This window comes from Piliocolobus tephrosceles, chromosome 7 (assembly GCF_002776525.5).
Source record: "Piliocolobus tephrosceles isolate RC106 chromosome 7, ASM277652v3, whole genome shotgun sequence".
NCBI classification, from domain to species: Eukaryota; Metazoa; Chordata; class Mammalia; order Primates; family Cercopithecidae; genus Piliocolobus; species Piliocolobus tephrosceles.
Window position 1 is genome coordinate 128584220 of NC_045440.1, and position 25418 is coordinate 128609637.

Genomic DNA, 25418 nt, shown 5'->3' on the forward strand with positions numbered 1-25418 from the left:
GAGGCCCGCCCCTTGGTCCCTCGCCTGGGGCGAGCCAGCCCGGGCGGCTGAGGCGCGTGGAGCCGGGAGGCGAGCGGGGGCGCGCGACGATCACTCTGGTTCCTGCGGCTGCGCCGCGCTGGGAAAAGCCGCCGCCCGTGAGGGATGCTGATGAGGAGGCCGTCGGGAGCCGTCGCCGCCGTCTGAGGGAGGTCCCCTGGAAACCGCCTTTCGTCGGTGGGGAAGCGAAGTCGCAGTTGGCGGGTTTGGGGGCCTGCGAAGTGGGAAGCCTCTAAGTCGCGAGGTTGGAGCTGCACTGCCCTGGAGCCGCACTCTTGAGTCCGAGGCCATCTTTTGTTGGAGAAGGCGGCGGCGCAGGCGTTTTTCCGAGGTTGGGCTGTGCAGCGTCACAGTCCGCGGAAAAAGAAGCCTCTGAGCCCGCGCCGGCCCGCAGCCCCTGTGCCTTCCGGTCGCTGCTAGCCGTCGCTGTAGCCGGAGGCGAGACCGCGTTTCCCCCAGTGCAGAGGTGTTTCTGTGACCCTCCCTTCACTCCCATTCCCTTCCGAAAGGGCACCTGCTGTTGGTGGGAAAAGAAATTATAGCACGAAGAACCAGTATCAGAAGAGTATCTATCCATCACCCGCAGCAACCGCCCAGGGAACACCATCAAAAAAGAAAAAAGGGAATATCTGGATTGCCTGGGCGAGGAGGAGCGAGTCTGCTCGGGAGCTGTTCCAGCAGGCGATTTTTAAATACTGCTTTCTACGTCCTGTACAACTTGGCTTAACATACTTTTACACTAACTTTATATGATTTTTAAAAACTGGTCTGATCGGACTTCTCGTCTTGGGACGCTGTTTAGTGGAGTCTGGCCGGCTCTTCGTGCTCCTCTTGGTACGGCATTTTGGGGAGAACCTTAAACCCTCCCGAGCAGAGAATCTCCGCCTTGACCGGTGCCACCAAAGAAGCCGTGGAACCATGTGGACTTTTCTGGGCATTGCCACTTTCACCTATTTTTATAAGAAGTGCGGGGACTTCATCACTTTGGCCAACAGGGAGGTCCTGTTGTGCGTGCTGGTGTTCCTCTCGCTGGGCCTGGTGCTCTCCTACCGCTGTCGCCACCGAAACGGGGGTCTCCTCGGGCGCCAGCAGAGCGGCTCCCAGTTCGCCCTCTTCTCGGATATTCTCTCAGCTCTGCCTTTCATTGGCTTCTTCTGGGCCAAGTCCCCCGCTGAATCAGAAAATAAGGAGCAGCTCGAGGCCAGGAGGGTAGGTTGATTTCAAAGCGGGCAGATGAATGTCTTACGTAGAAGTAGGATTGAGTTCGCTCAAATGTAAGTTTTATTTAAAGGGCAAAAGGCGGTAGGTTAGTGCTTGTATAAATTCTCATGTATTTTTTAGTTTAAACTCTTTGCTGTGCCTTGGTTACATCTTTGACCTTCTTAAGAATGAATGAAAACATTCGTTTCATTTAGCATTGGTTGAGCCTCAGATGGAGGTTGGATATTGATTTGATTATGAAAGATGGAATGAAACATTAGAATTTCACTTTGAAGGAGGAGAACAACCACTTTCCATGATGGAAAAGTTTTTAAAAATTCTTGGGTAAGGATTGGATTTGTGCCTGAGGGAGAAAGAAACGTGCTGCGGGTAAGGCCAGTACTCGTAAGAAGTGACAGCTGACTGGGGAAAGTGACAGAACAGTTTGAAAAGCAGGCAGAAGGAAAATGCTCAACATTTTGAGGCATTGGGTCCAAATTCCTCCTCCCCCGAATATTGGAGCATTGAGTAAATGCTTGCAGTAATGTCCTAACGCAAAGGCCAGCTGTTCAAATACAGGTGTAGTTGGGATTCCTGCAAAGGGAGCAGCGGCGGCCACGGGGAGGAGATGAGGGGAGAGTAGTTTGGGCCAGATCATTTAGGGCATGTTGGCAATGAGTGTTTGGACTTTTTCCCAGGAGTTCTTCCAAGAGCACTGGAGGATTTTAAGCATCGGAGTAACATTATTTGATGTTTACTTTTTTTAAAAAAATTTTTTATTTTTTGAGACAAAGTCTCGCTCTGTCGCCGAAGCTGGAATGCAGTGGCATGATCTCGGCTCACTGCAACCTCCGCCTCCCTGGTTCAGGCGATTCTTGTGCCTCAGCCTCGCAGGTAGCTGGGATTACAGGTGCATGCCACCACTCCCGGCTAGTTTTTTTTTTTTTTTTTTTTTTTTGTATTTTTTTGTATTTTTGTGGAGACAGGGTTTCACCATGTTGGCCAGGCTGGTTTCGAACTCCTGACCTTAAGTGATCCGCCCACCTCAGCCTCCCAAAGTGCTGAGATTACAGATGTGAGCCACCGCGCCCGGCCTGACTTTTACTTTCCAAAAAGAACATTGCCGTTACCGTTACCGTATGGTGAATGGGTTGTAGGGGTACAAGAATGGAAGCAGGACTATCAGGCAAGAGACTATAGCAGTAAACCCACACTTGCTTTTTAAATTTTTGCGCCACCATTTCTGAATGTGAGATCTTTGGCAAATTGCTTAATTTCTGTGAGAATCTGTTACCTCTTCCATTAGCTGGGAATGGCACCACCCTTGCTGGTAGTTAATACCTAGTCTATAACCGCCTAATAATAGTAGCTGTTAATATTAGTATAGAGATAATATACATCTCTTAGGATGAGCCTTCTGAGTAGCGCTGAGTTCAGTGACATGGTGAATGGGTTTGAGGAATGGGAAAGGAGGGAGAGGGAATCCTTAATGTTCAATTTGAACTCTTTCGTATTGTGGTCTGAGATCATTTCCCTTAAGGTCACTGAGCTGTAGTTCAGGTGGCTGGAATGCTGTTCCTGTTTTCATGCTGTGTAGAGAAATTTTGGAGTAGGAAAATTGGGTTATCAGCAATCAATACTGGTTCCATTTTGTGAATGCCCCAGGCTTTGTCTTTATTTTTTTTGAACCAGGGAGTTGTTAGATTGTGATCTATTGAGTACTAAGTTCCCATTAGTGCTTACTCTACTGATGAGGCTCTGCAAGGCCTGTTTTCCTCCAGAGCTCTCCTTTCAGGGTGTCTGTGTGTGTGTGTGCGTGTGTGTGTGTGTGTGTGTGTGTATAAAACAGGAAAAACTTATGAAGAAACACATTTTTGGTTAAGATGACAAAAGGGGCTTGTCTTGTCCTCTATAGTAATTTAAATATAGTCAGTTCTGGCCATTAAGACATACTAATGGGAAGAGTAGAATATTGACATCTTTCTGTAGTAAAGGACAGAAAAGTATTTTTCTAAGAGAAATTATGTAATAAAAGGAATAGACATAATTCCCAGTCCATTATAGAGGTAAAAGAATGTTGGGTGGATATTAGAATCACAGAGTAAAGCTCTAAAGGATTTTAGGCTTCGTCTTCTTCCTTTTTGCTTGGTAAGTTTTTAAAAACCCCTTCAAATGGCATTTAGTCTTACCTTAATCATTAAGGTCAGAGAACTCAAGGAAGGTGGTTCCTTGCAATTCTGTATCTGAAATGTATTCAAATGTGTGAATCTACCTACCAAGAAGAAATACTACAAAATTGAATTGTTCATTTTAAAAAGCCAGTGTGCACTATTATTCTCAGTGGTCATAAATCTCTCCAAACAAGACTTTGCATCTTTTTATAATCAAAGTTAAAGTTTTGCTGTCAGTTCAGCCAGTGATAGGTTTAATGTTTTTCCTTGTTCCTTTGTTGGGGACCAACTGTTTGACTAGGATCTCTTAGAGTATCAGCATGGGGAAAAAGGAGGGATAAATTAAATATGTGCTTATATGTTAAGGACCAAAATTGTAAACAAGTCAAATCCTAAGGGTCAGTATGAGTTATTTGTTCTCTTGTAATTTTATTTAGATAATCTTCAATTAATAGATCGGTAGGCAAGATTTGACAATCGTTTAGTCATATAAAAGTGATATTAAATTGAGATAGATTTTTCCAATGAAAATCCAGAAAGAGAAAATAAAGATGAATAATGAAAATATCTAAGGCCAGGCACGGTGGCTGACACCTGTAATCTCAGCACTTTGGGAGGCTGAGGCAGGCGGATCACCCGAGGTTGGGAGTTCAAGACCAGCCTGACCAACATGGAGAAACCCCGTCTCTACTAAAAATACAAAATTAGCTGGGCGTGGTTGCACATGCCTATAATCCCAGCTACTCGGGAGGCTGAAGCAGGAGAATTGCTTGAATCCGGGAGGCAGAGGTTGCGGTGAGCCGAGATTGCACCATTGCACTCCACCTGGGCAAGTAGAGTGAAACTTAGTCTTAAACAAACAAACAAAAAACAAACAAACAAAAAGAAGTTATCTAAAAGGTGCTGAATAGTTTGTAAGATGAAGTCAAATCAGAAGTTGTAAGTGATTTGCATCTCGTTGATTCCCAGGATATATTTGAAGAATTTAGTTATTAATGATACAGTTTGCCCTATAAGAAGTCTTTGAAGTCCCTTATGAGCATTTATTATATTCGGCCCAGTGTGGATTTCTAAATATGTCTGTATAACATTTTCCAAATATCATGTTTGGAAAACAATAAATATTTAATTTTATTGGGGTAATATGACACACTTTTATTTAACGAATATTTTGATATCATTGATTATTATATATTATCTAGATTTTAAAATGTAACAATTTGTTTGGTTTGATAATGTTTAGTATCTAGCTTTAGCCCAGGATCCGAAAGTCCAGTGTGTCTACATAGTAGTAGCAGATTTGAATCTAACAGATTTGGATACATAGTTTACCTTTTTTTTTTTTTCAAACAGCGCAGAAAAGGAACCAATATTTCAGAAACAAGCTTAATAGGAGCAGCTGCCTCTACATCAACATCTTCTCAAAATGACCCAGAAGTTATCATCGTGGGAGCTGGCGTGCTTGGCTCTGCTTTGGCAGCAGTGCTTTCCAGAGATGGAAGAAAGGTGACAGTAATCGAGAGAGACTTAAAAGAGCCTGACAGAATAGTTGGAGAATTCCTGCAGCCAGGTGGTTATCATGTTCTCAAAGACCTTGGTCTTGGAGGTAGGTTCATATTGATTTTTAGGAGAGTTACGTGGTATAAACAAGCACTCTTCATTTAGACCATCCTATGACCAGTAAGAAGGTACTCCATTTTATTTTCATTTATAACATTTTCTATACTTATTTACCAACAAATTTGCATGAAAATGAGAGCAAAGGATAAAATAAGTATTTAATAGTATGATTACATGTGAATTAGACTTAATGAGATATAATAACATGGCCAAAAGACTGTAATGGTCAAAATTAAGGACTGATAAATCCTAGAATGAGGGCATTAAATTTTGTGAAAGGTGAAGGGAACTGTCATTTGTAGAGAATGTATTGTATACTTGTTACAGTGTTATTACGTAGAATCTTATTTAAACACCATTCATCCATTCAACCAGTGCTTTTTAAGCACTGGCTATTCATTTAGGAAAGATTTATTCATTGCCTACTTTGTGTGGGGATGGGGTGGTGGGGTAGGGTGGGGTAGGGTGGGGTGGGGAAGGTGGGAGAGAGACAAAGAAGCAAGCCCTCCCCTGTCTCCTTTTCCAAGGGCACTTACCATGAGAATCCACCCTCATGACCTGATCACCTCCTAGAGGCTCCATCTCCAAATATCATCACATTGGGGATTAGAGTTTTAGCTTAGGAATTTTGGGAGGACACAAACATCCAGTCAATACCATATTTAAACATTTTATGTCACTAATATATATCCTAGAGTCCACTTTTTCACTTGACATAAACGTATTTCCAATACTGTTAACCATTCTTTGTCATTATCATTTTAAGCCCAAACATAGTAGTTTTTCAGTTGACTTCATAATATACTTCACTTTTCAAACTTAACTTTACCTACTTAACTTTAGGTTATTTTCAGTTATCCTTTTTTAGGTAACACTATAGTGAACCTATTCTTGCGTGTAACTTTAAAGATTATTAAATATATCTTTAGGATGAATTTCTTACATGGATTTCCAAGATTAAGATGATTACATCGAAGGATGCTAATGTCTTCATGGTTCTTGATAATTATTGTTATATTTTCTAAAATATAATATTAGTTTATAGTATCACCAGTAATATATGAATTTATCAGTTTTATCATAATCTCATCAGTGATTTTGATGGTGTCCTATTGTTTTAATTTTTACTTAGTTGTTTTTTTTATCATTTGAACATTTTTTCTGATTTGTTCACTGTTTCTGTATTGCTTTATATGAACCATCCACACGTTTTTGTCCATTACTATTGGCATCTTAATATTTTTCCAGTGGTTTTTAATGAGTAAATTTTATTATGTATACACATATTAATCTTTTGTTCTATTTCATATGTCTTTCCCAAAGTATTGTTTTAGCTTTTATTTTTAAAATTAATTTTTAAACTTTCTAATTTTCAGTTGGCACTTAGTTATATTTTCTATTGAAAGTTTTTTCTTTTTCAACTTCTTTTGCTGCTTCAGATTTAAGAAAGCAATTTTTACATGATTCTGATGAATTCAGTGTTTTGTTTGCTGCCATTTAAATTATTTGATGTACTAAAAAGTTCTTTGCAGTTTGTCCTGAGTCAATTTTGATGGATAGTATGTAATCATCAACAGTTGGGGGATAATTCTACCCTTTCCATTTGGTTTGGAAAATCTACTTTTTCATATATTCAGTCTTTATAGATAAATTGGGGTTTTTTTGAGTTTCCATACTGGTTTTATTTTCTTTTTCTTTTTCTTTTTTTTTGGTGATAAATCTACATATTCATACATTGAAAAAAAGTGTTAAGAAGGACTGAATGTGTTCCTATGTCATTATGGCAGAATAGGTTTACTCAGGAGAGGATTGTGATTTATTTCCTGTTGCATTTTCTTGCTGAAGTGAAGTGGAAGTACAGACCTGAAATAGTTATGTTGTTATCTTTAAATGATATTACAGATTTGCCAAGACTCTCATTGACCTCCAGAAGCCATCATCGTTTCTGAAATAGTTACATTAATTTTGTTTGGTTTTCCAGATTTGAAGGCAGAGACTCATTTTTGATGTGTGTATGTCCTCCTTGGTTCTTAGTTTAACTCTGAGTGTGTTAACAGAATTGATTGTTTTGAACTCGATTGTTTTGCAGATACAGTGGAAGGTCTTGATGCCCAGGCTATAAATGGTTACATGATTCATGATCAGGAAAGCAAATCAGAGGTTCAGATTCCTTTCCCCCTGTCAGAAAACAATCAAGTGCAGAGTGGAAGAGCTTTCCATCACGGAAGATTCATCATGAGTCTCCGGAAAGCAGCTATGGCAGAGCCCAAGTAAGACCACAGTTTCAAATATATAATTACTAAAGAATCAATACATTTAAATTTGACCTTTGTACAAATAAGATTTTATAAATTTTAATGAATTTTTGGGGCATAGTCTAGAACATCTGTATATTAAACTATCAGTTAGAAGAGTGTTAGATATTCAGTGCTTTTGTTGAGAATATCATATAGAGAATTTTCCTTTGACATAGAACTATGAAGAGTTCTCCTTTGACTAAATGAAAATTATATATTTTTATGTGATTGGAGTTTAGAGGATATATTTGTAACTAAGGCATAAGTCCATTTGTGCACATTTTGGAGTTGAGGTTTGTGGTTATGATACTTTCTATTAGAAGTCAGGATATAAAACTGCAAGGAGAAATCCCTGTTTCATTCTCACTAAAGACCCAGTCTGTTAGGACTGGCTTCTTCTCTTGATTATTAACTTATATTTACCAGTAACCTTTAAAACACTAATTGAAGAAGTTTTAAGCATGAGAACCCTCATGTGATTGACATAGACTAAAGTATTGACAAAGCAAGTGAAGAAGTAAGTGGACTTATTTTTTGGACTGAAAAGACTTGATATCCATGGAAGAAGAGTATGTTCACTGTATGAAAATGAAAAAATATGGCCCGGTGCTGTGGCTCATGCCTGTAATCCCAGCACTTTGGGAGGCTGAGGCGGGCAGATCACGAGGTCAGGAGTTCGAGACCAGCCTGGCCAATATGGTGAAACCCCGTCTCTACTAAAAATATGAAAAAATTAGCTGGGTGTGGTAGCACGCGCCTGCAGCCAGCTACGTGGGAGGCTGAGGCAGGAGAATTGCTTGAACCCAGGAGGCAGAGGTTGCAGTGAGCCAAGATTGCGCCACTGCACTCCAGCCTGGGTGACAGAGCGAGACTCTGTCTCAAGAAGAAAAAAAAAAAAAAAAAGAAAATGGAAAAATACTCCCAAATACAAAGATTATAAAAATTACCTGTGATCTTTCTGACTAGAAATAATTACCCTTGTTTTTTTTTTTTTGAGACAGAGTCTTGCTCTGTCACCCAGGCTGGAGTGCAGTGTCGTGATCTCTGCTCACTGCAACCTCTGCCTCCCGGGTTCAAGCGATTCTCCTGTCTCAGCCTCCCGAGTGGCTGGGATTACAGGTGCCCGCCACCACGCCTGGCTAATTTTTGTATTTTTAGTAGAGAGAGGGTTTCACCATGTTGGCCAGGATGGCCTTGAGCTTCTGACCTTGTGATCTGTCCACCTTGACCTCCCAAAGTGCTGGGATTAGAGGTGTGAGCAACCACGCCCGGCCAGAAATAATTACTCTTAACGGTTTGCAGGATGCATTCCAATTCTTGTTTTCCCCTCTGTGTATCGATGTATGAGGATATGTGAAGTTTCTCTGCCTATATTTTATTTTTTAACAAATTAAGATAAAAATCCAATGTTACTTTTTAAGATACTTTTAAAATCATTACATTAGTAATATGTATTAAATGTTGATAAATTAGAAAATAAAAACCACACATTGGACACATGTTTGCGCACACATGCATATCCAGTTTATATGGATAAACTGGAGATAAGTAATTTAATTTAAATTGCTGAAATGTGCTGCTTTAGAAATATATTTTTTTTTATTCTTTAGTGCAAAGTTTATTGAAGGTGTTGTGTTACAGTTATTAGAGGAAGATGATGCTGTGATGGGAGTTCAGTACAAGGATAAAGAGACTGGAGATATCAAGGTGAGAAATACCAAATGTCACCTCTTCTAAGAGATGTTGTTTTTCCTTCTTTTTCACTTACCGCTTTAAAAAAGTAGGCATGCCAGTTTACAGGTTGAGTATCTCTTTCTGAAATGCTAGGGATCAGAAGTGTTTGAGATTTTTTATTTTCTTCAGATGTTTGCATTGTATTTACCAATTGAGCATCTCTAATCCGAAAATCTGAAGTTTCAAATGATCCAATGAGTATTTTCTTTGTCATATTGCTGCTCAAAAAGTTTTGGATTTCAGATTTTTGGATTAGAGATACTCAGCCTGTGTTATTTTTCAAATGGACTGAGTTATTTCTAAGCCCTATACAATAGGATAGGTTTCAGATTGCAACACATTGTTCTTTAGAGGACCTCAGAAGGCTACACAAAAAGCTTTTTAAACAGAACTAATATGAATACTTTTGAAACTGAGTAATATACATCAGCAGAGAAGCAGAGGGGAACTAGTAGGGGAAAGAAGGCAAGATTCAACATAAAAGAAATGATTCAGATAAAATGAGCAATTTAACTCAGGCAACAGTGAGAGAATCTTTTTCAAAACAATTTGTCCTTTTATTTTATTTTATTTTATTTTATTTATTTATTTATTTATTTATTTATTTATTTGAGATGGAGTTTCACTCTTGTCGCCCAGGCTGGAGTGCAATGGCACAATCTCGGCTCACTGCAACCTCCGCCTCCCGGGTTCAAGTGATTCTTCTGCCTCAGCCTCCCGAGTAGCTGGGATTACAAGCACGTTTCACCGTACCTGGCTAATTTTGTATTTTTAGTAGAGACGGGGTTTCTCCATGTTGGTCAGGCTGGTCTCGAACTCCCAATCTCAGGTGATCCGCCCACCTCAGCCTCCCAGAGTGCTGGGATTACAGGCATGAGCCACCATGCCCGGCCAATTTATCCTTTTTTTAAAAAAAGTTTATTGTAGTAAAAAACACGTAATTCTGGACTGCTCCCCATAGGGTTACCACCTCTTAGAAATTGTACTGTAATGAAGGTGACTGAAATGTTTTCGGGTTACCACCTCTTAGAAATTGTACTCTAATGAAGGTGACTGGAATGTTTTCGGGTTACCACCTCTTAGAAATTATACTCTAATGAAGGTGACTGGAATGTTTTCGAGTTACCACCTCTTAGAAATTATACTCTGATGAAGGTGACTGGAATGTTTTTGGGTTACCACCTCTTAGAAATTGTACTCTAATGGTGGCGACTGGAATGTTTTCTCTGCTTATGTCATAGTATTACAAATACATGTAGTCATTTGTACAAAAATTCTTCTAAGCCCTTGCTGCTGACTAAAAGCACTATATGAAGTTAGAGAATTTTAGAATGAAAGAATCTGGCTAGTCCCTGGAATTTGTAATGAGATTCACGCTCTGTGTTACATGCCTGCCTTGTAGTTGTTTCCCCCATTGTCTTTCAAAGTGGAGAGTAATCCCAGATGGTTTGCATGGGAGGGCTGCAAAGGGAGATGATCCTCAGCGACTCAGAGGAAGTGTCTAAACACTGCTCATGCGTTATCTGAAGCCCACATAACAGTTTCTTCAATAGTATTACCTTCAGCTACCCTCTATAATGCTATCTGATAATATATTTAAATCTCTTCATGCACATTTTGTAAGAATGGCTTTTTTTACTGTGTGTTTCCGACTACTAAACTGAGCAGTCTTCATTTCTGTTATAGGAACTCCACGCTCCATTGACTGTTGTTGCAGATGGGCTTTTCTCCAAGTTCAGGAAAAGCCTGATCTCCAATAAAGTTTCTGTATCATCTCATTTTGTTGGCTTTCTTATGAAGGTACTGTAGGAGTGTATTATTGTAATTTCAGTAAAATAAACTTGAAATTTGAAAATTATTAAAACATTTTCTTTTTTTTTTTTAGAATGCACCACAGTTTAAAGCAAATCATGCTGAACTTATTTTAGCTAACCCGAGTCCAGTTCTCATCTACCAGATTTCATCCAGTGAAACTCGAGTACTTGTTGATGTTAGAGGAGAAATGCCGAGGAATTTAAGAGAATACATGGTTGAAAAAATTTACCCGCAAATACCTGGTAAGAAATGGCATCTTCAGTTCTTACAAAAGGTGTCTAAAATAGGCCAGAGATAAGGATGGCAGGTGAAACATTCATCCAGTCAACCAGATATGCTGGAACTGAACTACTTAAACTAGCACATAAAAAAAGCAAAACAAACTCCAAATTAAATAGAAAAGTTTCCGGCCGGACACAGTGGCTCATGCCCATAATCCCAGCACTTTGGGAGGCCGACGTGGGTGGATCACCTGAGGTCGGGAGTTCAAGACCAGTCTGACCAACATGAAGAAACCCCGTCTCTACTAAAAATACAAAATTAGCTGGGCGTGGTGGCTCATGCCTGTAATTCTAGCTACTTGGGAGGCTGAGGCAGAAGAATCCCCTGAACCCGGGAGGCGGAGGTTGTGGTGAGCCAAGATCGTGCCATGGCACTCCAGCCTGGGCAACAAGAGCGAAACTCCATCTCAAAAAAAAAAAAAAAAGAAAAGTTTCAATATGTTTTTGTCAGGTAATAGCATAGTTTTTAAAAATAATTGTTTTTATTGGCATATATGGTATTTTTAAAGGTTGTCTCTGGACAGGAATCTGTCTCTGAATTCTTTAAATATCTCTTAACACCTGAATATTTTTGTGCTTGGTTTTTGTAGTAATGATAGCTGCCATTTCTTGAATGCTTACTATAAAGTGTTTAGCAAACAATTTCATTTAATCTGTGTAACCACTCTGTGAGGTAGGCATTATCATTATTCTCATTTTACAGATGGGAGAACTAAGGTTCAGAGAGATTAGTTAGCTCCTCCAAGTATAAACTACTAGTAGTGGCAGAACCAGGGTTGATATCAGGTCTGTCTGTCTGCCTCTTCGAACAGACACGTCCTGTCTGCAGAACATGAGAATTGTAAGGGATCTTCAGGGTCATACTGGTTTTGAGTTGAATACAAAGGAAATTTAGATATCTTTCTTAAAACATTAATAAAAATTACTTTTTCACAATTCTCAAGTTTTCATGGTACAGTATTTAGGATCTTTTTTTTGAGAATGGGATGCTGTAGGAAAGAAATGTAAAAAAAATTTAAAAATTTTGATAAAATTAAAGGGAAACCCTGATTGTCAATTATGATATGACTGGAGCAATAGGAAACTATTTTTGGTATGAGTACATTTTGTTTAAATATTCTGTTTTTTTTTCCAGTTATTTTTTAAACTAAGTGAAACCACATTAGTCACAAATTATTAACAGAAATGAAGTGAAATGAAGTGGGTAAACTTAGATTTTAAATAATGACATTTTCAACACATACATGGAAACATTTCAATGAATTTTCATTTAGTTAAGCCACTTTTGAAGCCTTCAGATGGGGAAATTACGAAGTTTTATGAAAAGGGTTGTCCATTGCCTGATATTTTTAGCGTTTATTTTTCTTTTATTGTAAATGTGGTGGTTTTTCTTTTTCTTATTTTTTTTTTTCCCAATCCAGAGGTTAATTGGAGTAGACTGCCCTGAAATTATGGAGAGAAACCATTGGTAGGTTTATATTAGTATTAGTTAGATTACCAAGATTCTACCCCTTATATGAATGGAATAATTTTCAACAGAGGCTTCTGCTACTCTCTTCCCAGATGACACTGCGAATTGTATGACAGTTCATTTTCTATATAAGTAGCACAGAAATTTAAAGCTTGCTTGCAAGTACCTCAGAGATGAGCTAATCCAACCATTTCATTTTTAGAGATGAAGAAACTGAAGCTCAGCGAGGTAGGGCTGGCCTGTGCTTCTAAATCGAATTCTTTCTCTAGTGTACATACCCTCCAGCTGTTTGCGAATTAGTAGTGTATTTCATCTGATTATTACCAGAATATATAGATTATAATACATTAAATATTAAATATGACAGTCTGTTAACATTTGGAAGAAAGGTGGGTGGTTTTCTCCCTGTTTCATGTCATCTGAATTTGCCTCATTGTTTTTTCATTCAGTTGTATGTGTGTTTATATTAATGTTTTCTTAGATTCCTTAGTCATTCCTTAGCATTAATAGCTAAGTGCTTAATGAATAATTTTATTAATGAAATAATTAGTTCTTGATTTATCACAAGGGATATATGTAACAACCATAACAGATGTATGGTAGGCATTTGTTTATATTTGATAAGAAAATATGTGATACTTTGAAATTGAAGTGTTATAACCCAGTTCTTTGGGTGGGTGGGATTGATTGCAGATCACCTGAAAGAACCATTCTTAGAAGCCACTGAGAATTCTCGTCTGAGGTCCATGCCAGCAAGCTTCCTTCCTCCTTCATCAGTGAACAAACGAGGTATTATTTTTTGGTATTATTTTATAAAGGAATCAATATTCCAAATGACAAATACATGATTACATTTATACTGTTACGAGTAACATCTGGGACAGATAGTTTGTTACTGTGGATTAGTGCATTATTAATACCAAAATTAGTTTTATGATCTATTTAGTTATTAACATTGAGTGTATAGAAGTGTATTGCGCTAGTCAGGGAAACAACAGGTAAAAAACTGACCTTGACCTAGAGAAGGCAATTTTCTACTTAGGAATGTAGACAGATAATTTTACAACACTGTTGATAAATTTTGTAATAAAACCCACAGATTCAGTGTCAAGGAGTGTGCAGAGCAGGGAGGGAAGCTTGTGAAGTGGGAGGGGTAGTTAGGGAGGACATTGTTCAGGAAACAGTGGAAACAAAGGACCTTGGACCTGGAGGATAAGTGGGAGTTCATGAGGTGGACAGTAAGATGAGGAACTTCTAAGTAGATGGAATAACACTGCCAAGGGCTGAGAAATGGTGGTACTTTCAAGGAACTCAAGTAGTTTCCTATGGCAGGAGCATAGGGTGAGTGTCAGAGTGGTAGACAGATAGGATATATGTTTAGCATTTAATCTTTCAGACAATAGAAAGTCATTTGAAGTGTTTTTTTGTTATTAACTTTATTGATGTGTAATTCACAAATCATTCAGTTTGCCCATTTAAAGTGTACAGTACAGTGATTTTTTTAGTATATTCACAGTGTGTGTGCATCACCACCACAATCAAATTTAGAACATTTTTATCTTGCCCAAAGAAACCCATTGGTATTCACTCCCCATTTCCTCCCAACACTTAGCCGTAGGCTACCCCTAATTTACTTTCTGTGTCTAGATTTGCCTGTTTGGGATGTTTCGTAAAGGCATTCTATAGTAAAGCCCTTTGGAACTGGCTTTTCATTTAGCAAAATGTTTTTGAGGTTCATTCATGTTGTAGCATGTTTCAGTTCTTCATTTGTTTTTATGGCCAAATAATCTTCCATTGTGTGGCTATATTACATTTTGTTTAGCCATTTATCAACTGATAGATATTTGGGTTGTTTCTACTTTTTGGTTATTACAAGCAATGCTGCTATGAACATCTGTATGCGAGTGTTTGTGTGGACATATATTTTCATTTTTCTTGGGTATATACCCAAGAGTGGTATTGCTGGATTATATAGTAATTCATGTTTAACTTTTTGAGGAGCTGCTAGACTTGTTTTCCAAAATAGCTGTCCCATTTACATTCCCTTTAGCAATGTGTGAGTTCTAATTTCTCCACATCCTTGTCAATGAGTGAACACTTGTATTATCTTTGTGTGTATAGCCATCGCAGTAGGTGTGAACTAGGCCTTTTATCATTGTGCTTTTGATTTGCATTTCTCTCGTAGATAATGATGTTGAACATCTTTTCATATGCATATAGGCCATTTGTTGTTTGGAGAAATGTATATTTAGACTTTGCATTTTTTTTAATTGGGCAGATTTAAAAATTCTTTGTTGTTGAGTTTCAAGAGTCCTTTTTATATTTTAGATACAAGTCCCTTATTAGATATGTGATTTGCAAAATTTTTCTCATTCTGTGGGTTTTCTTTCCATTCTTCTTGGTGGTTTCCATTGAAGTACAAATGGTTTAAATTTTCATGTTTATTTTTTCTTTTGTTGCTTGTGCTTCCAATGCCATATTTAGGAAGGCTTTGTCCAATCTAAGGTCAAAAAGATTTACTCCTATATTTTCTGTCTTCTTTTTTTTGAGATGGAGTTTCACTCTTGTCGCCCAGACTGGAGTGCAATGGTATGGTCTTGGCTCACTGCAACCTCCACCTCCTGGGTTCAAGCGATTCTCCTGCCTCAGCCTCCCGAGTAGCTGGGATTATAGGTGCTCACCACTATGCCCAGCTAATTTTTGTATTTTTAGTAGAGATGGGGTTTCACCATGTTGGCCAGGCTGGTCTCAAACTCCTGACCTCAGGTGATCCACCCACCTCAGCCTCCCAAAGTCCTGGGATTACAGGTGTGAGCCAACATGCCTGGCCCGTTACTCCCATATTTTCTTCTAAGAGTTTTATAGTTTTACCTCTAGTTTAGGTCTTTGATCCATTTTGAGTTAAATTTTGTGTCTGTTGAGAGGAGGGGGTCCAGCTTGATTTGTTTGTGTGTGGATATTCAGTTGTCCCAGTATCATTTGTTGAAAAGACTATTTGTTCCCCAGTGAATTTTCTTGTCATTGTGGTCAAAATTCCCTTGACTGAAAGGTAAGGGTTTCTTTCTTTCAACAATATTTTGTAGTTTTCAGAGTATAAGTTTCGCATTTCTTTTGTTAAATTTATTCCTAAGTGTTTTACTTTTTTTGATACTTTTGTAAACGGAATTTTCTTAATGAGGCAGTGGCGTGATTAGACTTTTATTTCAGGAATATACTCTGACACTTTTTGGAGGATGGTTTGGAGGAAAGTCCAGTAAAACATATATTAAGATTATTTAATTATTCTGTCAGTGATGATAAAAGGCAAGAACTAGGGTTGTAAAATGAAAGGTAATGAATAAATTTGGGTAATATCTAGGATGTAGAATTTACAAAACATGGTGATGATTTGGATATTGTAATAAGAGAGTGAAATCTCTTGATGTAAATTCCAGGTTTCTGGCATAGATAGTTTTGCCAGCCATTTGCTGACATAGGAATAGGAAAAGGAGTTAATTGGGTTTTCTTTCTTTTTTCTTAGTTTGTCTTAAAGGTTTGCTGATTTTATGTTTTCAAAGAACCAACTTTTCATTTTGTTATCTTTTGTATTTTTTTCATTTCATTTATTTTGGCTCTGATCTTTATTATTTTCTACTAATTTGGGGTTTGGTTTGCTCTTGCTTTTCTGGTTAAGATGCACTGTTAGGTTGTTTATTTGACATTTTCCGGCTTTTTTGATGTAGGCACTTACTGCTATAAACTTTCCCTTTCCCTTTAAGTATTGCTTTTGCTGTGTCTCACAGGTTTTATATGTTGTCTTTCCATTTTTATTTCTATCAAGAAATTTTTGTATTTACTTCTTAATTTCTTCATTGACCCACTGGTCATTCAAGAACATATGGTTTAATTTTCCATGTGTTTGTATAGTCTCCAAAGTTCCTCATATTACTCATTTCTAGTTTGATTCCATTGTGGTCAGAGAAGATACTTGATATGATTTCAATTGTTTTTTGAATTTTTTAAGTCTTGTTTTATGGCCTACCCATGAGCTATCCTTGAGAATGATCCATTTGCTGAGGAGAAGAATGTGTATTCTGCAGTTGTTGGATGAAATGTTCTGTGAATATTTGTTAGGTCTCTTTGGCCTGTAGTCCAGATTAAGTCTGGTGTTTCTTTGTTGTTTATCTGTCTGGATGATCTATTCAGTGCTGAAGGTGGTGTGTTGAAGTCTCCAGCCATGATTGTATTGGAGTCTATCTCCTTAGTTCTAATAATATTTCCTTTATATGTCTGAGTGCTCCAGTATTGGGTGCATATAGAATTGTTACATCCTCTTGCTGAATTGACCCCTTCATCATTATAAAATGACCTTTGCCTCTTTTCATAGTTTTTGTCTTGAAATCTATTTTGCTGATGTAAGTATCATTACTGCTGTTTTTTGGTTTCCATTTGCATGGAATGTTTTTTTCCATCCCTTCATTTTCAGTCTGTGTGTCTTTATAGGTGAAGTGTGTTTATTTTAGGCAACAGATCGTTGGTTCTTTTTTAAAATCCATTAAGCCACTTTATGCCTTTTGAGTGAAGAGTTTAGTCCATCTACATTGAATGTTATTATTGGTAAGTACATACTTACTATCACCATTTTGTTATTTGTTTTCTGGTTGTTTTGCTGTCTTTTCTTCCTTCCTGTTTCCTTTTTGTAAAGGTAATTTTCTCTGGTAGTATGTTTTAATTTCTTGCTTTTAATTTTTTTGCCTATCTCTTGTAGGCTTTTGATTTGAAATTACCATGAAACTTGCAGATCATATCTTATAACCCATTATTTTAAACTGATGACACCTGATTCCACAAACAGAGAAAACTAATAAAAACTCTACACTTTAACTTTATCCCCCTTGCTTTTTAACTTCTGTGAGTTTTGTACCTTCATGTAATTGCTTACTGCTTGTTAATGTCCTTTTCTTTCATATTGAAGAACTCACCTCAGCATTTCTTGCGGGAAAGGTCTGGTGTTGATGAAGTCCCTCGACTTTTGTTTGTCTGGGAAAGTCTTTATTTCTTCTTCATGTTTGAAGGATATTTTCTCTGGATATACTATTCTAGGATAAAAGTTATTTTCCTTCAGCACTTTCAGTGTGTCTTGCACCTCACTCCTGGCCTGTAAGATTTCCACTAAGTCTGCTGCCAGACATACTGTATGTTTCCATAGGAAACATACAAAAGCACAATGATACTATGTACTGCCAGACATACTAAGCCAGGAGTTTCACACCAACCTGGACAATAAAGCAAGACCCCATCTCTACAAAAAATTAAAAGATTAGCAAGGCATGGTGGCGTGTGCCTGTAGTCCCAGCTATTTGGAAGGCAGGGTGGGAGGATCACTTGCTCTAGAGCTCCATTGTTTGTTGTTTCCTTTCTCTTGCTGCTTTTAGGATCTTTTCTTTATCCTTGACCTTTGGGAGTTTGGTTATTAAATGGCTTGAGCTAGTCTTGTTTGGATTAAATCACTCACCAATCCTTGCTTGGTGTTCTGTAGCCTTGTGCTTAAATACTGGTATCTTTCTCCAGATTTGGGAAGTTCTCTGTTATTTTTTCTTTGAATAAACTTTCTACCCTGATCTTTCTACCTCCTTTTAAAGGCCAAGAATTTAGATTTGCTCTTTTGAAGCTATTTTCTAGATCTTGTAGGTGTGCCTCATTCTTGATTATTTTTTCTTTTGTCTCTTCTGTGTATTTTCAAATAGCCTGTTTTCAAGCTTACTGCTTGATCAGTTCTGCTGTTGAGATTCTGCCGTGTTCTTCAGTATGTTAATTGAATTTTTTATCTCCAGAATTTCTGCTTGATTCTTTTCAATTTCAGTTGTTTCGTTAAATTTATCCGATAGCATTCTGAGTTCCTTCTCTGTGTTATCTTGAATTTTGTTGAGCTTCTTCAAAACAGCTATTTTGAATTCTCTGAAAGCTCACATCTCTGTTACTCTAGGATTGGTCACTGGTGCCTTATTTATCAGAGTCAATTTAGTGAGTTTATGTTTTCCTGGATGGTCTTGATGCCTGTGGATGTTTGTCAATGTCTGGGCATTGACAAGTTAGGTATTTATTGTGGTCTTCGGAGTCTGGGCTTATTTGTACCCATCCTTCTTGGGAAGGCTTTCTGAGTTTTCAAAGGGAAGTGAGTGTTGTGATCTAAGTCTTTGGACATAGCCGTCGTATCTGCATTAGGGGGCACCCCAAGTCCATTAACATTGTGACCCTTGCGGACTCGTAGAGGTACTGCCTTCATGGTCTTGGGTAATATCTGGGAGAGTTCCCTGGATTACCAGGAAAAGAACTCTTGGTTCTCTTCCCTTACTTTCCCTCAAACACAGAGTCTGTCCTTTTGTGCTAAGCTGCCTGGAACTGGTGGGGGGAGGGGTGACATAAGTATGCCTGTGGCCACTACCACTGGGCCTGTGCTGAGTCAGACCTGAAGCCAGTACAGCACTGGGTATTGCGCAAGGCATGTGGCAAAGACTGCTTGGTCACCGCTGATGTTCCCTCAAGACTCAACAGCTCTACAGTCAGTACCAATCCAGCCAGGCTCGTGCCTTTCCCTTGGGGGCATTGAGTTCCTGGGGGCCCAGGACTGGTCCAGAAATGCCGTTTAGGAGCCAGGGCCTGCAGTTGGGAACCTTAGGAATCTCCTTGGTGCTCTATTCTACTGTAGCTGAGCTGGCACCCAAACCTCGAGACATATTCCTTCCCACTCTTCCCTCTCCTTTCCTCAAGCAGCAGCCTCTCCCCATGGCCACCCCTGCCCCAGGCCTGCAGTGGGTACTGCCTGGCTGCTTCTGGTGTTCACTCAAGCTCCAGGGATCTTCAGTCAGCGGGTGTGAATGCCGCCAGACTGGGTCTCTCCCTTCAGGACAGTGGGCTCCCCTCTCACCCAGGACGGATCCAAAAATGCGGTCCAGGTGCCCAGACCTGGAATCAGGGATCCCAGGAACCCCCTTGGTGCTCTGTCCCACTGGCCAAGCTGGTACCCAAGCTGATTTTTGGTTCTTATGAAGGTGCTTTCCTTTGTGGATAGTTGTTCATTTTAGTGTCCCTGTGGGGGGTGGATGATCGCCAGAGGACTTGCTTTTTATGCCTGGATACTTGTAGATGCCTGGATACCTGTAGATTTTTTTTTATTTACTTCATATTTTAATTTTAAGGCAGCCTTAGAAATGTATTGACATTGTTGGACTTGTCATTAGGTTTGTATATGAGTTTCATGAGGGCAGAGACCACACTCTTTTTATTACTGTGTCCCCAGTGCCTGGCTACCTGTTAGGTGTTGATTCAATACAACGTTGATTCAATACAGTATTGATTCAAACAACTCTTGAATTTTTGCCTTAGCAAATTTTAATCATGATTTGTTTCCATGTATTTTCACATTTTTCTTATTATTAGCTTACATCGGTAATCTTTATACATTGAGTTGTCTTTCTTTTTGTCTCAAGTGATGGCTCTAAGATAAAATCTTCATTACCTCTCTTCATAGGTGTTCTTCTTTTGGGAGACGCATACAATATGAGGCATCCACTTACTGGTGGAGGAATGACTGTTGCTTTTAAAGATATAAAACTATGGAGAAAACTGCTAAAGGGTATCCCTGACCTTTATGATGATGCAGCTATTTTTGAGGTAAAATCAATTATTTTGACAAAAATGTCTCAAAATGGATTTATTTCTAAGGGTTAAGAGCAGTGGGGCTCTGATGGGGAGATCTGTACTAAGGAACCTGAGCTTTATAATAGCTCTTAGGCATCTTACCTGCGAATCATAGAGAATTTCTAAATTTGAATATTATGTAACACTGGATTGCTATGGGCCACTTAGCTCATAGTGGCTATAAATTTAGCTTCAGTGTCATATACCCATTGCTCTGAAGGTGATTTTTTTTTTTTTTGTAAATGATAAACATAAGGCAATATTACTTGCAGATAGTCCTTAGAAGGATAAATGTCAGTTTGAGGGGATTATAAACATCAGTTTGTGCTTTTTTATCCTTACCATATAATAAATGAGCTATTTCTTTTTTAGGCCAAAAAATCATTTTACTGGGAAAGAAAAGCATCTCATTCCTTTGTTGTGAATATTCTTGCTCAAGCTCTTTATGAATTATTTTCTGCCACAGATGGTAAGTGTAGCACTTTTTAGTGAGTATTTCTCAATTGCAGATTTTTAGCATAGGAAAGGAATAAAAAAGTTAGTGATTTGTCCAGAAATAAAAATGTTACCTGAGTTTGCTAACTCCCAAGTTGGTAGTTTTTTAAAAAATTCCATTTTGAGCAACAGTTTTAGTTTTAGTTTGGAAGGGAAACTTTAGTTTTAGTTTGGAAGGCAGTGGAATTTCCTTAGACAACATTAATAGTAATGCCTCAGTAACATACTCATTATTTTGAATTCCTCTGGTGCAGACTAGATCATTCATGTCCCCACACACACAAGATTGTGATGGAAGGTGTTTTTGGCCATGTATTAAAAGGCAATAATCTTTTTCTTCCTAACACTAGTTTCAATTTCTTTTTAACGTAGTATTTTATAAAATGAATATGAGCTGTTAATCTTGTCCCTGTTAAAAAGCACAAGTAACAATGCATTCACTCTTTACTTATTTGGACTATTTTGGTGTTTTTGTTTCTGTTTCCATATTATAGAGAGGTCATGGTCAATGTATATATTATAGAAAACACAACTTAGCAGAAGCAGTGTTAGAAATGGAGGAAAAGAGGCCAGGCGAGATGATTCATGCCTGTAATCCCAGCACTTTAGGAGGCCAAGGCAGGAGGATCGCTTAAAGTCAGGAGTTTCACACCAACCTGGACAATAAAGCAAGACCCATCTCTACAAAAAATTAAAAGATTAGCAAGGCATGGTGGCGCGTGCCTGTAGTCCCAGCTATTTGGGAGGCAGGGTGGGAGGATCACTTAGGGCCAGGAGTTTGAGGCTACAGTGAGCTATATACAGTGAGCTAAATACAATAGTAGGTTAATGAAACTAGGCTTTTCAGTTTTCAAGAATACATATTGACTCAAATGCCATTACTCTAGTATATCTGCAACATAGCTCTTTGTATAGATCATACAAGGCCCTCGTGGTAAGTGCTGTGGTTATAATTACAAAAGATGACACAGTAAAAATGCTTTCTGTAGCCTCTATAACCATTAACTCTTCCTAAGGAAAAAAACAACAACAACCAAAAAAACTCCCACAAAACCACCAGTCTCACTGGTTGTGATTTTTCCAAACAGATTTCTCTTGCTAAATTGGCATAGAAGTTAAAATGGCTGGTTGGACAAATGAAAGTAACTAAGTTCAGAGTTTTGGGCAAATAAAAAGAAAAGAACTAAGTTTAGAGTTTTGGGCAAATAAAAAGAACTAAATTTAGAGTTTTTCTGAGCTCTTCTTTCTAAGCTTTTCTGACTTCTTGAGTTCTTACATTATGAATTTGAATCTACCAACAAAACATTTTTTAAAAGTTACAAGATTGGAGGAGGAAAGACCTTTATTGGAGCAAAAGTTTACCTGTTGCATCCTTTACTTTTTAAAAAGCTGTTGTAAAGAAAAATCTAGGCATACCTGAACAGAACATTGATTCTAAATGGTTAAAAAGGTTATCAATTGATTATACGATATGGTGAGGGTTTTATGAGTTACTTTGAAAGGTATTAAAAACTTTATAGATACAAGGAATTACTATTTATCGCTACTCACAGCTCTTCTTTTCACTTGATAATTTACTGCTTAGAGATACTGGTTGGGCATCTTAGAGACTGGGAATCTGGTTTCTAGAATTGTGTTAAAAAGAGCTTCCAAAGTATTTTGCGTCACTTAATGAATTAACAGCAAAATCAAGGAAGTACCTTTTAAACAACTCTTCCAAGACCTAAATATTAGTAATTATTTACTAACAGAAAGAAGTTTATTCATATTTATATTACTTTCCATAATGCTGATTATGGAATTTAAAAGAAATCCTGGTAGTTGAAATTCTAGGACTAGATATTTAAAAATTATCTGCAAGATGTAGCGTTTGTTCTCATTTTTTCTGACATATCATTAGGATCCTACAGAAGTGTGTACACATATTTGATTATTTTTACAATTTTATTTTAGATTCCCTGCATCAACTAAGAAAAGCCTGTTTCCTTTATTTCAAACTTGGTGGTGAATGTGTTGCGGGTCCTGTTGGGCTGCTTTCTGTGTAAGTTATGATGGCACAGAGGATACAAATCTGCCAGATTTTCTTAGGACTGTTCAGTTGATGAATTACTGCAAATCTTTCTTCCTTACACATTTTGATATTTTATTATCTATTAGTATCCAAATGAGAAGGTGGCCCAAAGAAATGAAGAGAGGCAATATTTAGTGCTGTTTTCTTTCTGGGAACAGCAGTTAAAGGTGGTGGTAGAGGAAGCTGTAACCCTTGATTAAAATAGAAGCTTGTTTTTTGCCTATGGATTTATCCATATGTTCTGGTCTCTGGGAACCAGGAATAATTGAGAAATTTTAATTGAGAAATTAGTTTCATTGAAGTACAGGGACTTATACAACCCTGTATTAGTTTTGAACATACAGACATATGTGGAGCTATTCCTGGAAAGTCTACAAAGTGAAATCTTTCGAGTTATTTCTCATCTGCAAAGTGATCCTTTGAGTCATTTCTCATTAGTCTATAATCTGAATGTTAATACTGATATTTTAAAAGCCCTACATCCCAACAGACCAAGCCATCTAGGTATTTCAGCATGGTATCTCAGGATGAGTAAACAAAACAGCCAAAAATACATGACTTATGTAAACTAGAGTTACAGGAGTTACTAGCTTCTTTGAAAGGGATATAGTCTAAGTATTTTTTCTTATATATATTTTTAAAAAAGGGCAGGGGAGTTTGCTCCTGCCATCAAACTTAACATGCAGACATGTTTGTGAAGTCCTCTAAAACGTAGAATGTTTGATACAGAATTATGGTGCTTGGGTGAAAAAACGTAGGATGTTTGTTGAGCTTTATAGATTATATGTAATTGGAATCTTTGGAGTAAATTTTAGTTTCTGAGTCTTACCAATATGTATTTTTTTTTCTATTACAGATTGTCTCCTAACCCTCTAGTTTTAATTGGACATTTCTTTGCTGTTGCAGTCTATGCCATATATTTTTGCTTTAAGTCGGAACCTTGGATTACAAAACCTCGAGCTCTTCTCAGTAGTGGTGTTGTTTTGTACAAAGCATGTTCTGTAATATTTCCTCTAATTTACTCAGAAATGAAGTATAAGGTTCATTAAGCTAAAAGGGGGACGCTTTGTGAATGAGTATTTGGAACTTACCAAGTCCTAAGAGACTTCTGGGAGAGATGTGTATAGCATAGTACCATACCACTTCTAAAGTGGAAACTCTTGGACCCAGATTTGGATTAATTTGTTTTTGAAGTTTTTTGTATATAAATATGTAAATACATGCTTTAATTTGCAAAATGAAGGGTAAAACAAGTTAGATATTTAAAAGAAATGATGGTTTACCATAAATTAGTGCTAATACTGAGGAGAACTACAGTTTTTCTTTTCTTTTGAATTTAGTATTTGAGATGAGTTGTTGGGACATGAAAATAAAAGGAAGAATGAACTTTTGTGTCTTTTTGTTTCTTGTTGTGGGCTCATTTACATAGCTTCATGATAATGAAAAAAGAAAAAAACCAAAGTGGGATGAAAAGTGCAGAGGGAAACCTGTTCTATTAAACAACTGGGGAAGTTGCCTTAATGTCTTCACCTTGATTTCCTCATCTCTCTAGTGAAGCAATTTCATGAGGTTATTTTCTTTAAAAAAAATTCCTTATTTATATTATTTTGGGGCTGTGACTCAGGTTTGAACTGAAAGGTTCTTTGCTGAGTTCTCTAAAAATATCAGATTCTGACAGGAAGGACAATCAAGGGCTTTATAAGTTCCACTGTATAACATTTATAAACCAGAATGACATCAAGAAACAGTGAGTGAACAAATAAGCACTTGTAATACCCAGTATAATACCTTAAAATCCGTTAGAATTGACTGGGTTTATCTACAGTAAATTTGAAGAGCCTATGGACGTTCAAAGGGTATCATAAAAGTTAAGTAAATCTCCAAATATCATGAAAGTAAATTGTTACTTCTGAAAGAGCAGTAAAATATAACCTGGCAAATTAAGTTACTACTTGAGATTCTAACAGGGCTAAAATAACTTATAAAGCTTTTACAATAAAAATTTCAATTTTTAAGTTCTTTCAGTTGAGAAAAATACTGGCCAAATCACTAGCAAGCCTTGTTTTAGCAGAGTATAAGGTGGACCCATTTGCGTGGTTTTGTAAGATTCCCATCTAACTGACCTAAACTTCTATTTTCTGGTTAAAAACTCACTTTCCCAGATCTGGCCTTTTTAGCAGTTAGCTTTCTTGTCAGAGAACTAAAGATCTCACTTCATGTGGTTATTGTTAACAAGATTACAAATTAAAAAGAACAAGGTATCTTTGAGACATAGATGTTCCCACATACAATTTTGCAGGCGGTGAGACTTCCAAGCTCCCTACATACCAAGCAACAGTTCACTTAAAATTCTGCCCTGGCCTCGATGCCCTCATGGCCAGGATTCGAGGCTACCCTTGTTCTCCATTGAGACTCCTTGAAAACCCTTTCTACTATGATAGTGAAATAATCAAAGCCTATCAAGTCTTCCCTTCAATATCAGAGTTTGAGGCCTTCAGACAAAAGAAGTAACATCATAAAATGAGAAAACTGAAGGAACCTGAG

General features: G+C 37.8%; 1 protein-coding gene across 1 annotated transcript; it reads left to right on the forward strand.

Annotated features, from left to right (window-relative positions):
* Window positions 1–49: 49 nt before the first annotated feature.
* On the forward strand, window positions 50–24261 carry SQLE (squalene epoxidase). Its single transcript, XM_026454582.2, has 11 exons — window positions 50–1248; window positions 4764–5016; window positions 7120–7300; window positions 8938–9034; window positions 10748–10861; window positions 10947–11118; window positions 13322–13417; window positions 20139–20281; window positions 20681–20777; window positions 22757–22844; window positions 23731–24261. Exons 1-11 carry the CDS (start codon window positions 958–960, stop codon window positions 23921–23923), a joined length of 1725 nt encoding a protein of 574 aa, XP_026310367.1. The 5' UTR covers window positions 50–957; the 3' UTR covers window positions 23924–24261.
* Window positions 24262–25418: the final 1157 nt, after the last annotated feature.

Coding starts and splice junctions, on each gene's coding strand:
- SQLE (XM_026454582.2), top strand. CDS start 958: ATGTGGACTTTTCTGGGCATTGCCACTTTCACCTATTTTTATAAGAAG. Junction 7,301..8,937: donor GCAGCTATGGCAGAGCCCAA/GTAAGACCACAG, acceptor TTTATTCTTTAG/TGCAAAGTTTATTGAAGGTG. Junction 20,282..20,680: donor ATGATGCAGCTATTTTTGAG/GTAAAATCAATT, acceptor TTTCTTTTTTAG/GCCAAAAAATCATTTTACTG.